The following is a 12,735-nucleotide window of genomic DNA, read 5'->3' on the forward strand; positions in this document are numbered from 1 at the left end:
GCTCGTATACTAAAATAACGTTTTCGCTGCCGAGCAAGTCATTTCCTACTTAGACGCAGGTGTTGATGAGCCTCCAACTTGGCTTGCCAAGCCTGTTCCTGGACTAGTCACTTCAAGTTGCGACTTCTGCAGGTACGCGCATGGTATCTATATTCATAGGTAGGTTGTACTGTGGGGTACAGAAAAGCTGAAAACAAGACGTAAGTCTATGTTCCTTTAGAATAAAGCAACCATTTTGGGTTGAATGATTACCAATCCACAATATTTACTACATGTAGTCATAACACCAATCCATAAGACTCAAGAAAATACACGCAATCTAGCACTGAATCTCACTCTCCTTCCACCCATCGCCCTCTTCGCCAGCCGGACCCGCCGACGCAGCCGAGATTCCCTCACCCCCACGCCCAGTGGATGTCTTTCCAGTACTCCCACCACCAACAACGCGTCCGCCCTGAGCGCGCTTCACACGGCACCACGGGCCAACATTCTTGTCCAGGATGAAAGTCCAGATCACCCAGACCCAGCTGCGATGGCAGGGCAGGGGTTCGTAGAACTCCCGCGCAATGGAGTGCAGCTTATGCAGCCGGGTCCAGGGAACAGCAGGGAAGTCGTGGTGCTCGTTGTGCAGGCCGACGTTGTATGTGAGGATGTTCAGCGGGCCATAATAGGAGTACGTCTCCGGCGGGGCAAGGCCGCTAAGCGGGTGCGAAGCGTCGACCTTGGTGGCGGGCTTCTGCTTGAGTTGGGCGAGGGACTCGGTGCCGCCGCTTTTCACGTTAGAGAAGAAGTAGTGCTCGGCAATGAAGTGACCGGCGCAGGGGTGAAGAGAACCGGCCAGGAAGGAGCTGGCGATGAAGTAGTAGAATGGCTGGAGCGAGCCGGTGAACCGGGTGAGGGCATAGTCGAAGCTCAGTTGCACGGCGAGATTGAGCAGGTGGATCGAGGTGAAGGGCGGACTGTAGACGAACATGGGCCGCACGGCGTAGAAGAGGATCTGGAAGGTGCAGAAGAATGTCTTGCCCAGAAGAGAATTGAGGAAAAAGGCTTCCAGCGCGGTAGGGAGGTCAGTGTCTAGACCGGTCACGCCGAGCGACTTGTGATGGGTAAGGTGGTATGGCTGCGGTGAAATTATGTTAGAATCCATGTTTATCATAGCTGTTCGGCCTAAGGGGGTTCCTTGTTTTGAGGTAACCTACCCGGAAGGCAGCACTGTACGGCAATCCGATAGGGAGGTTTGCGAAGATAGCCAGAATTCGATTGGCCAAGGGCGACCGGAAAGCCAGATTATGGGAGATCTCGTGGATAGCGAGGAACAGGTTCTGATTCGACGTGGCTCCAACCACGTATGCAGTAGCCAGGAACCGCCAGTCAAGGATCGAGGTATTGCGGAGAAGGTATGCGCAGGTAAGTTGAATAGACACGACGAGGAGGACGACCCATTTCGTCAGAGGCTCAGGTCCGCAGAGCTTGGTGACCTAGAGTCCAAACAGTTAGCAATTAACTCTACGAACGGTGGCAAGATACCAGGAAGCACGTTGTTAGCCCCGCTGCCACTGGTCGGGAGCTCCGGACCAGAGAAGGCAGATGCTCACACAAGCCTAGCAAACACCAACGTACCTCCGGATGAGCCTTGATAATTGCCTGCCGCCTAGACCGGTGCGGCTCCTCTGTATAGGTCCAAAAGAAATGGTCTTCGACCGAGGAGGTCTCTGGCGGCGAGATTCTGGCGGAGGGGGCTTCCGTGGCCGCGGGGGACGACGCCTTGGTCGCCGCCACCCGGAGATGAGGTGACGCGGTTTCAACGACCGAAGGCATGATTAACGAGAGCAATGCTGGCGAGGAGTGTTGACATGGAGGAAATGAGCGGACAGGAAAAGGCGGAAGACACTCTCCACGTGGGGCGACACGGGAGAGTTCGATGGTCCAATGTGGCTTGGCGCTGATCTGCAACTACAACGTACGGTGTACAATATTACCAAATAAAGAATGCTGACTGGCGTTTCTTAAGGTCGTTTCTTATTTTGTGTTTGGCATGGTTCATATATATTCCAAGCCAGCTAGTAGTCGTCTCCGCGACTAATAACTTCCTTTACATTGGGGCGGAGCACAATAGTCTGGGGTTGGGTTAGCCGGGCAATCAAATCAACGAAGAGCGATCAAAAAAGGACATACATGTTCGAATTGAGCAGTGTAGGAGCCCTTGATGTCGCAAAGGGGCGGGTAGTCCTGAACAATACCTGAGGAGACCAGGTTGTTCAACTATACACAGATTAGCCCACGGAGTTCAAGAACGTGTGCGTAATTAGTGAACTTACCCCGAGGAGATACTTGTCCTGGCCTAGTCGGTCAAGATAACGTCGGCAGAAAGGCAAAGTGCCGAAGTTCTTCTGGATCACGTTCAACAGGTTTTTAGCGGATGAGAGACGCAGGGGAACATTAGGTGCGTCAGGAGCAAGGGCGTAATGAGAGCATTCCATCTAGAAGCAGGTCAATACTCGATCAAGCACTATTGGCAGCTACAGACTTACATCTTCCCGAACGTAGCCCTTTCCGGTGCTGCCGAAGGTTTCGATGGCGAAGACTTCACCCTCCTCCATCTTAGTTTGGTCACTACCCTTGACAATAGGCACGCTCTTGCCACCGTGGATGCGGTGCTGTTCAATGTTGTGGCCGTTCAGATTACGGATGCACTTGACGGGGTACATGGTTCCGTTCAGCTCAACCTCGTAGCTCTCCATGGCTTCCTGGATGGCGGCACCGATATCACTCATACGGACATCAATACCAGCTTCCTATAAGCACGTTAGTCTTCTCCACGAAACTTCAAGATAACGAAGAACATACGCGAATACCTGTGTTGGTAGCATCCTTGACCGCTTCCAGAAGCGGGTCATACACCGGGTCGAAGCTCATGGTGAAGGCACTGTCCACAATTCGGCCGTTGAGATGCGCACCGAAATCAACCTTCATCACATCTCCCTGGTTCAAGACCATCTTGTTGCCGGCGTTAGGGCTGTAGTGCGCGGCACAGTGGTTGATGCTCAGGCCGCAAGGGAAGCCCATACCACCCTTGAGGTTATCACCTTCCTCAAGGCCCGAGTGGCCAGTCAGGGCGCGCACGGAATCCTCAATACCCTCCGCGATCTCCGTCAGAGTCTGGCCTGGTTTGATGTTCTTCTGCGCATACTGGCGGACTTGACGGTGAACCTCGGCACCCTGGCGGTACTCCTGAAGGAAATCATTGTTCATGCGATCGAGATAGCGCTTCTCCTCGTTGGTGGTGCGATAAGCATTGTCGTTCTTGTACTCGACGATCTCGCCTTCGGGATATTGGTTGTTGGGGAAGAGATTGGACACGGGAACCCGCGGCGGAGAGCTCTGGACCTTAGCACCACCCTTCTTCTTCTTCTTGGACTTGCGCTTCTTCTTCTTCTTGGCGGCTATTGTGCGACACTATTGTTAGCCTCTCCTGGTTGAGCCTCGCGGGTGCGGGGTTCGAAAGCGGGGCTGTAGACGACTTGAATGGTAAAAAAGCTACATACCTCCAGTCGCTCCGGCGTCCGGAGCGCCATCACCTTCTTCTTGGTCATCGTCAGAATCGTCCTCGGCTTCACCGGGGACCGCCTGGCCGCCTGCCGGGGCGTCCGCTTGGGCGCCGGGCTGGCCGTTCACTAGGAGACATGTTCAGTACCCAACATACCGCCCCGTCAATAATACTGGAACTTACGGTCCAGCTGCTGCAGCTTCTCACTCGCCTGAGCTGCCATTGTAGAGTGTGGAGGACTTGCAGTGGAGTGAGGGAGGAAGAAGAGGGGAGGCGACTCGGATGTCGGGGAGAGATTTTCGCTGACGATAAGATATGCCGCTTAACGGCGGAGCATGCCTCAACAAAACACCCGCGTCATACGTCTAGGATTCTAAGAGAAAGACCTTGGAGTAATTGGAACTCTTTTCACACATGTGAAAACTGTTTAATAATTTCTTCCTACCATGCTGCTATTTTCTCTATAACTGCCTGTTGCCACCCTGGTCTGTATAAATCTATTCGGGCGTGTCTTCGATTTCTAGAGGTAGAAACTGATACTTAGATTCCAGCCATATATTCCCTTGACTACCCTATATTCTACACTGATTCTTTTTGACTATACTTTTTAACTGCACCTGCAGTCTACCTGGGAACTGAGCTCCTCCCGAGTGTCGTTCCTCCCTGGCAGGGCGAGGCACCATGTTAAGACAACTATAGAAAAAGGCGACCAAGACATCGAATTGGAACTATTTACTGGACAGCATCTTGATCCTAATATCCGCTAATCCACAAGGGATGCACTACACTAAATCCCAATCCCAACCTAGAACCTCCAAAATCCAAAGCCTAGTTTACAACCAACGTTATCTAATCTGATCATCACCTCATTTCCAGGAGAACGCCTGGGGGCATGAAACTCACCCAAACTCACGAGAGCAAATTCCGAGGAGCAGAAAATAGCAAGCTATGACCACAAAGCCTCTGTATTGCACCGTGGATCCTCAGAATGCAAGGTGGTGACCCTCCGCTCCCAAAATTCGCCAATGACGCCACTGCTCCGATCTGCCGGACCGCGTACCTTCTCACAACTCCACTCCTCCCCCCTCCGATGTGACCAGCTTCGGACACAAGCTTGGGCAATGCCACCCCCTCGTACCACCGCTATACTCCTTCAATCACCACACACAGCCAGTCGTACCTCGGCTCCGCGCCATGTGAGCAGCAATCGCTACCACAGCCTCACCAGTCACTGCACGCAGCACACGCGACCAACACGGCTGCAAACCAGACAGCAGCTCTACTACGCAGCACGACCAACTATATTAGTCTATACCATCTCAACGACCGCATTTTTCCTCCAGGAACACAATTACTATGAGATCCTGGATCTGCCAGTGACAGCCACCGCGGCCGAGATCAAGAAGTACGTCAGCCGCCGCACACTACGTCCTCAAGCCGTAAACTACACATCAAGAGCCTCTCAATCCTGCTCCTCCATAGCAGTTAAATCTAACATCTACTCTCTACTCAACACAGACAATTCTACGCGCTCTCCCTCCGCCACCACCCTGACCGCAACCGCGACGACCCCGACGCCAGCCAACGGTTTGCCAAAATCTCCTCCGCCTATAACGTACTCGGCAACACGCAGAAGCGCTCCATCTACGATCGCGACCACGGCTTCCACCATGCACACCACCGCGCCCCGACGGGTAGCCACAGCAGCCACAGCGCGAACCTGCACCACAAGGCCAGCTACGCGGGTTCGCGGCCGCCGAGCGGGCTGAGCAAGCGCCGAGGCACATTCCATGGGCCGCCGCCAAGTTTCTACGCGCAGGGTGGGTACGGGGATACTGGGCGGACGGGCGATGGGTATGCAGCTGGTAAGGCTGGGGTGGGAGCTGATGGGAAGGGCGGGGGAGGCGGAGGTGGAGAGGGTACTGGGAAGGCTGGGCAGGAAGCTGATCCTGAGGATCCGATGGGATTTATTGATCGAAATCCGCTGGGGCATTTCAATGCGCGGGGACACTTTCGAACGCAGAAGGCGGAAGATCTGAGGAGGAGGGAGCGGCGGTCGAAGGCGCGGATGGCAGCGAAGGAGAAGGCGGATACGTTTATGGGGGGTGGGGAGTTTGGGATTCTGCGATTTGTTGTTGTGTGTGGGATATTGGTTGCTGCTGGGGCTATGACGGGCGTTTTTAAGTGGCCCGGTGCGCCGCTGGCAGAGGAAGGGAAGGCTGGCAAGAAGAGGAAGGAGGCCGTAACTGCGTCCTAATGAGATGCTGGTGCTTCTCCATCCAGCGTTGTACGATACTTTCTACAAATACCATGCTCAGGTAGCTGGCCAGTAAAATCAGTCAAGGCTGCTACGACAAATGCACACGAATCTATCAGACAAATGAAAAACTTTAGATTTGATATACAAAGCGCGCTCACGGTATAAAACCATGGGACGCACAAGATTATCTGAGAACTGAGTGTAGATAAACCTCACATTGCTGAACCATTTCGCCTGAGAGTCGGACTAGTGCAGCAACGAAGAAAATACAAACTTCCCCCGAGAGTCGTTAATAAGGGACTCTCGAGTACCAGTGAATGACAGGAGAGAAGCCGCTTAAGCCTCGAAGGTGAAGCTGGCGCCGACCTTGTGGGCGGCCTGGTTCAGGTTCTGGGTATCGAAAGAGGCACCCAGGCCGAGGGTGACACCAGGGCGGAGGAGGACGTTGTAGGCCAGAGCGGCGATACCACGGTCGTTGATCTTGGCCTGCAGGGAGAAAAAAACAAGGTCAATATTATTTAGGATCTACTACCTGGCGGATAAGCTGGGGAGAAAACGCACCTTGGCGAAGGAAGAGGGATCCAGGCGGTACTTGCTGGCGACCTCGAGACCGACGGCGTTGCCGGAGGTGGAGTCCCAGGAAGCCTTAGCACCGGCCTCGACCTGAGCGTTGACGCGGTGGTAGTAGGAGGCGGAGAAGAGGGACAGGTTGTTGCTGGCGGTGACAGCAGCAGAGTACTGGGGCACGGAGTAACCGACGGCAGCGGAGTACTTGGTGATGGCAGCCTTGTTGACATCATAGCCACCCTCAGCACCAACCAGGAAGCCCTCGTGGCCGAGGACGGCGTCGAGGTTGGCAGTGGGGCCGTTCAGGAGGTCGAAGAAGGCACGGGCGTGCAGGTTGGGCTGCTTGAAGTACAGGTTGAGCTTGGCGCCCTTGGACTGCTTAGCGGGCTGGTACTGAGTCAGGATCTCAGCCTTGAGGCCCTTGGCGATGTTGTTGTCCAGCTCGAGCTTGGTGTCGAGAGCATTGGCGGTGGTCCAAGCCTGGGTCAGGGTAAGGCCTAGGCAGGGACGAATCATTAGCTTGATTGTATGCGTGGCAGTGTTTGAGAATACAAAAAAATTCACCCGGCGCGACGCCAGGTGGCCGCACGACAGAAAAAATGTCATGGGTCGAGCCTGACGAACGCCGGGATCGGGTGGTTTGCGCTGGAAGGAGCCCTTACCGGTGGGCGCATCGACGTACTTGGCCTCGAGCTGTTGAAGGCAGATTCTAATTAGCACTGGGGTCCTAGGAGTTCCGCGACGTGGAATTGAGTTCGAGGAGGGGCCTCGGGAAAACTCACCTGGCCAGCAATGGAACCCTCGTGGGAGGACTTGCCCTTGACGGTGAAGGTGACACCGTTGGGGGCCTTGGACTTGACCTCGAGGGACGCTAGAGATAGGTTAGCTGAGGATTCCGCGAGTAGGACAGGTCAGACAAACCCGGGCTGGCGTGGTAGAAGTCCTTGTTCAGGAGCTGTCCGAAGCCGTCAGCGATGTATTTGTTTTCCGTGAAGCAGAATGCCGCGGCATCATCGAGCTATACGTACGTCATTGGCCGCCTTGGCGATGTCGGAGAAAGCAGCAGGAGCAGACATGGTGAATGTGTGAGATACGGAGACTCGGGGATGAGGTGAAGAAGAAGGAGAGGGAAGGCGATGATGTTGGGGAGAGGTGGGAAGGGGGCTCCAGCCACGGGCCGCTGGGGGCCCGGTGATTGGCCGCTGTTCGGTTGCCGGGAAAGCCCGCCGACAAAGCCATTAGGTAAGCCACGATCGGCGGGATGAGGGTGACGACTGTTGTTCGGTGCCCTAACCCTAAAGAGGTTAGGTACGCAAATGTGCGGAGGTGCCTTATAGTTCCTAGTAGTAGGCCGGCTAGGTATATACACTCTGCATTCGTTCCGTAGCTCTATCTATGCCCAACAAGAATTTGATCGAAGAGAGAAACGTTCATTTTTTATAGTCCATCACACACTTTCCCTTTTACGCAACGTTCTCATACTTGGCGTTGTGAGTAGCGATGGCACTGTAGAAGCGGGTAAGCATTCGTCCATGACGCAAGGGGAAAAGCTCCGGAAATCTACTCACCGGCCACTGGGGTCACTCTGCTTAGACCAGGTAGGGGTCCAGCGCTCGACGGTACCGGCACAGTACGGGGGGAAGTGCTCGTCGAACATCAGGCGGTAGAAGTAGCTAGACAAAAAAAATTTAGTATGTTGATCAACAATGGGGGTGCACCGGGGGAAAACATACGCCTCCTTGGTATCGGGGATATCGCTGCCCCACTCGGGCTTGGGGTTCTTCATCATTTCATCGGTAATCTGCTGCTCGGCGTGCTCCTTCAGGCCGTCAATCCAGCTGTAGCCGACACCGTCGCTGAACTGCTCCTTCTGACGCCAGAGGATCTTGTCGGGCAGGTAAGGGGTAGAGTCGGGCTCGTCGGTAGTGTCAAAGGCCTTGCGAATGATATACTTCTCAATGCGGTCCTTGGTGATCATCTTCTCCTTAGGGTCGACAGCCATGGAGACCTCGAGGAACTCCTTGTCCAGGAAAGGCACACGGGCCTCCAGCCCCCAGGCGGAGGTCGACTTGTTGGCACGCAGGCAGTCAGCCAGGTGCAGGTTCTTCACACGACGCACGGTTTCCGTGTGGAACTCCTCCTTGTTGGGGGCAGCGTGGAAATACAGGTAGCCACCGAAGATCTCGTCGCTGCCCTCACCACTCAGAACCATCTTGACACCCATGGCCTTGATCTTGCGCGAAAGCAGGTACATGGGGGTGGAGGCACGGATGGTGGTCACATCGTAGGTCTCGAGGTGGTTGATAACGTCCGAGAGGGCGTTCAGACCGTCCTCGACGGTGAAGGTGAATGCGTGGTGCTTGGTGCCCAGGAACTTGGCCACCTCCTTAGCAGCCTCAGTGTCGGGAGCACCGGGCAGACCGATAGAGAAGGAGTGCAGTTGCTGGAAAAGGGGGACAGCCGACAGGTCGTTCTCCTCGTCGATACCGACCAGACCCGAGGCGTCGGTGCCGTTCTTCGCGGCAGTGTGGGCAGCCTTCTGCATGCGGAGGGTCTCGCGCTGGGCGATAGAAGCAACGAGACTCGAGTCCAGACCACCAGACAGCAGAACACCATAGGGGACCTCAGCCATCAGGCGCTTGCGAACCGACTTCTCCAGAGAGTGACGCAGCAGCTTGTAGTCGACCGGGGTGGAAGGAACGTTGGTGGGATCCCACCACTTTGGCTCGAAGTAGCGGGTCATTTTGTCAGTCTTGGAGTCGTAGATGTGGCCGGGAGGGAAAGCAATGATGTCGTCGCAGACCGGGTGCAGTGACTTAAGCTCGGAGGCGAAGTAGACGGCGCCGGGGGTCGAGGAGGAGCGGCCGAGGTAGAAGCTGGTGATACCAATGGGGTCGCGGGCAGCAACCACACGGTCCTGCTTCTTGTCCCAGAGAACCCAAGAGAACATGCCGTCCAGGTGCTTAGGAGCATCAAGACCGTGCTCCATATACTTGAATAGGGTTGATCAGCAACTGCCCTCTCTTCTAAGCATTGATTCACTTATAGTCACATTTACATACCAGAGGGATGATAACCTCGCAGTCGGAGTGAGTCTTAAAGTTGTACTTGGTCTTCAGGCTCTTCCGCAGGATACGGTGGTTGTAGATCTCGCCGTTGACGGCAAGGGCGAGGGTCTGGTCATCGTTGACGAGAGGCTGGGCACCGGAGTCTGCGGGGGCCAAGTAGTTTTAGCAATGGGGCTAGTGGCGCAATTCATTGTTGTTCAAGTAGAGAACATACCGACACCGACGATGCTCAGACGCTCGTGGGTAAGAACTGGAGGCCAGGGTGATTAGCAATGACATGCGACAATCTAAGTGCTGGTAGAACTTACTAGTCGAGTCGCCAATGAAGTTTCCGCCTGTCAGGAAGTAAAGTTGTTAGCCTCCTAGCTTCCCATCGACTGTATCTCATGTTGCGACTGCAGTTGTGACTCACTCCAATCGGGACCACGGTGACGAATGCTATGATCGAGGGACAGTTAGCGACAAATCTTACACATGAGAAAGAAGCAGTTGCGCAGGAGAAAACTACTCACGCCTTAGCCATGCGCAAGGCTGTGCTCTTGAACTTTTGCACATCGGGGTGACTGTTGGAGACCTTGCGTTAGCATTGACTCAACCCTCGCATCCCACCTTCGTTGGTCCGGGAACGGCGCATGGAGGGGCGACAGAGAGAGACTGGGGTAAGGCGGAACGCACTGGTGGCAAGCGAAAATTCCACACATGATGGGCGAGATGGCACTCAGCAATGAATGGAAGTTCAATTGGAGAGGATGAAGAGGAAGAAGTATTGACTAAGCGCGGTTCTGGGGAGGAGCCGGCAAGGGCGATTTTTTTCATTCCCACCGGCGGGGCCGAGGGGCGATGTCGGCTTTCCAGTCTTTGAGTCACCGATAAGATAAAGTGGATCGCCCACCACTGGGGAGGGCACGATTAGTCGGCTTCTTTACCTACGAGGTGCCTATAGTTACATTCAATTTACAATGGAGATAGTTTTTCTGCAATGCGAGCTGTTCGCTCTGGGAAACGCCTTCCATTGGGTCAAGTAACGCCGCGCTCGTGATCGGTTGCTAAAAGAAAAGCAGAGATGCTCCCTTGACCAAGAAAAATACCATGCCAAGTCTTCTTCTCGCCCACCGAAGTTCATGAAGTAAATGATAAAAAAGCAAATAGCGCCGTCGATCGTCATGCTTTTTGGAAGCTTGCCGCGCTTACATCGGTGGGTTCTCCTTAACAACCTGTCGAACACGTCTCTCGTATGCTGGCCGATCCTTCTTGAACAGATTGTAGGCGTCGGCTTGGGCCGGAGACTCCGGATTCGGGTCATTCAACAGATCCTGAATACCAAGTAGAAGCTGCTTGATGGTGATCGCAGGTCTCCATGCCTCTTCCTCGTTCAAAATTGAGAGGCAGACAGTGCCGGATGGGTAGACATTAGGATGGAATAGTGGAGGAGTGAATTTGCCTGCAAGAAACCATCATGTCAGCCCACATCTCGGAAGAAGATGCGAAGATGGCAAAGGCCATTCTCGCTAATTATATAGCCGCAACAACCGCAAGAGGAAGAGGGGATTTGTAGATGGGAATACGAACATTTGGGGGGCTTGGTCGGGTATTCTGGACGCGCAAGAATTTATTAGCATCAGAATGCGGATCGTCGCTCGCGTGGAGGAATGCGCAACGCCACTCACCGTCCGGGAAGATAAGATCCAGCTTGAGCACACATCCTTCCCAAAGGGTATCCTTCTTTCCGGGGATGGCGCACTCCCAGCGCTTCAGGTCCAGGGTGCCTTGGCTGGTTCGCTGGGGCTTTGCGACAAAACCGAAGGGGTGGTCGCGTCGCCACTGCTTCCTATGTGACACAGAGATTAGCGCATTATTCCGGATAACCCTGAGAAAACACCGTGTCATGCTGGAAGACATCACATACCGCTCCTCTTGGAGGCGATTCAGGCAGAGAGTCATGTTGTAAGAGTCTGGTGAGGTGATCTGTAGATGGGCGGGGGGTCTGGAGTGAGGTTTGGAGGTCAGGAAGAGAGCAGATAATGCCGCTGTCGGGGACTGTGAGAGGTACTGGGTTGGGTAAGAAAACGGCAGAAAGGGAGAATTTGGTAGAGGATCACAGAAAGCGCAGCTGCCGGCGCAGTTCGTCGCATGGACGAGAATCAACTGGCCCCGCCAATGTGGCTTATGTAAGCTGTTTGTATAGGTCAGTTAACTAAGGTTAATTGGTTGAGATTTTGTTAACTTACTTGCACCTGCAGTACCTTGGCTGTAGCAACAACCTCCCTGCACACCAGACACATTCAATCTTGTTGTAGTCATTCTTTGTCTTCAGATGTCCAAAAATTGAAAATGCCAAGGTAAGCTCTAGTCCAAAAATACAGATCTTGCCCATTGCCCAGGCTCAACACACATTATCTTTCCCATAATCATCGACGATGAGTCTGGCTGTGCACCATCCGGTTCTTTCAGCACATATTGACTTTGAAATTATACGTTCATGAACTTTGTCTAATGGCAAAAGCTAATCGTTCACACAGGTACTCGCAAGAGCTAGGCAATGAAGGCGATTACCCTCATCGACTCACCAAGGAATAAGTAAGCAGTCATGCAATCAATGCAAAGGGGTGGAATGAGGCCCAAGACAGCTTCAAGAATAGTAAATACACTGTGAGAAGGGACAAATTCAGTCATCCGGAGATGTTCCAGGCTGCCTTTAAATTCTTCCACTTTTACAACAGCGTCTTGGGCACTTGGAAGGCAAAGAGAGAAAGGTTTTTGACAAGCAGATCAGCTAGGTGAAAAGACAGTGCGAATATTATTGGCTAAGAGGGCTAATAGGACTACTTCTGTCTTACTCAATGAATCGACATGTTTACATTTAGCGCCATTCCAGCTACATAGTGCGGGTCTCGGCTCAACTGTAGGATACTTATGGGAATATGAATCTGATGCTTAGGCCGGTGTTCCTTCGTGAATAAATATTGGAACACAGAATTATGTATCCATTCTTCGCATTCGTCGAATAATAGTATGGCTCCGAAAATGATTTGTTAATGCCACTGGTGCTACTAATATAATGATTATGTTCTCCTTTCAAAACGCGAGCATAAATAATACGATATGACAGCAGAGCATCCATGCAGAGTAATAAGGGTTCAAACTGAAGATTCAAAAGGGTTATTTTCCTTTTCAGATTAAGCGTCCCTCAAACACATAAAGCATCATATCCAGGGGGAAAGATGGCTTTGTTCATGATATTAGCCTTGAACAAACGGAGGCCTAGCCATCTAATAATGGATCACAAAGGCCAA

General features: G+C 53.3%; 5 protein-coding genes across 5 annotated transcripts; 1 reads left to right on the forward strand and 4 right to left on the reverse strand.

Annotated features, from left to right (window-relative positions):
- Positions 1-319: 319 nt before the first annotated feature.
- N7482_002196 (methionine aminopeptidase) lies at positions 320-3,770 on the reverse strand (the record flags this gene model as incomplete). The annotated part of the gene is made up of 9 exons (XM_056684321.1): positions 320-1,120; positions 1,200-1,478; positions 1,621-1,947; positions 2,176-2,262; positions 2,319-2,480; positions 2,532-2,795; positions 2,848-3,443; positions 3,546-3,674; positions 3,731-3,770. 9 exons carry the CDS (start codon positions 3,768-3,770, stop codon positions 320-322), a joined length of 2,685 nt encoding a protein of 894 aa, XP_056547927.1.
- An 898-nt stretch (positions 3,771-4,668) lies between these two features.
- N7482_002197 (uncharacterized protein) lies at positions 4,669-5,804 on the forward strand (the record flags this gene model as incomplete). The annotated part of the gene is made up of 2 exons (XM_056684322.1): positions 4,669-4,952; positions 5,066-5,804. 2 exons carry the CDS (start codon positions 4,669-4,671, stop codon positions 5,802-5,804), a joined length of 1,023 nt encoding a protein of 340 aa, XP_056547928.1.
- A 339-nt stretch (positions 5,805-6,143) lies between these two features.
- Positions 6,144-7,450, reverse strand: N7482_002198 (porin; the record flags this gene model as incomplete). The annotated part of the gene is made up of 6 exons (XM_056684323.1): positions 6,144-6,293; positions 6,369-6,871; positions 7,037-7,067; positions 7,157-7,245; positions 7,296-7,329; positions 7,403-7,450. The coding sequence occupies 6 exons, from the start codon at positions 7,448-7,450 to the stop codon at positions 6,144-6,146; spliced, it is 855 nt and encodes a 284-aa protein (XP_056547929.1).
- Positions 7,451-7,837: 387 nt separating this feature from the next.
- N7482_002199 (asparagine synthetase B) lies at positions 7,838-10,143 on the reverse strand (the record flags this gene model as incomplete). Its single annotated transcript, XM_056684324.1, has 9 exons — positions 7,838-7,880; positions 7,943-8,047; positions 8,108-9,366; positions 9,437-9,585; positions 9,657-9,692; positions 9,751-9,777; positions 9,855-9,880; positions 9,955-10,005; positions 10,052-10,143. 9 exons carry the CDS (start codon positions 10,141-10,143, stop codon positions 7,838-7,840), a joined length of 1,788 nt encoding a protein of 595 aa, XP_056547930.1.
- A 486-nt stretch (positions 10,144-10,629) lies between these two features.
- N7482_002200 (E2 SUMO-conjugating protein UBC9) lies at positions 10,630-11,383 on the reverse strand (the record flags this gene model as incomplete). The annotated part of the gene is made up of 2 exons (XM_056684325.1): positions 10,630-10,883; positions 11,110-11,383. 2 exons carry the CDS (start codon positions 11,381-11,383, stop codon positions 10,630-10,632), a joined length of 528 nt encoding a protein of 175 aa, XP_056547931.1.
- Between the last annotated feature and the right edge of the window lie 1,352 nt (positions 11,384-12,735).

The sequence above is a fragment of the Penicillium canariense genome, assembly GCF_028826845.1.
Source record: "Penicillium canariense strain IBT 26290 chromosome Unknown utg000001l_segment0_segment0, whole genome shotgun sequence".
NCBI classification, from domain to species: Eukaryota; Fungi; Ascomycota; class Eurotiomycetes; order Eurotiales; family Aspergillaceae; genus Penicillium; species Penicillium canariense.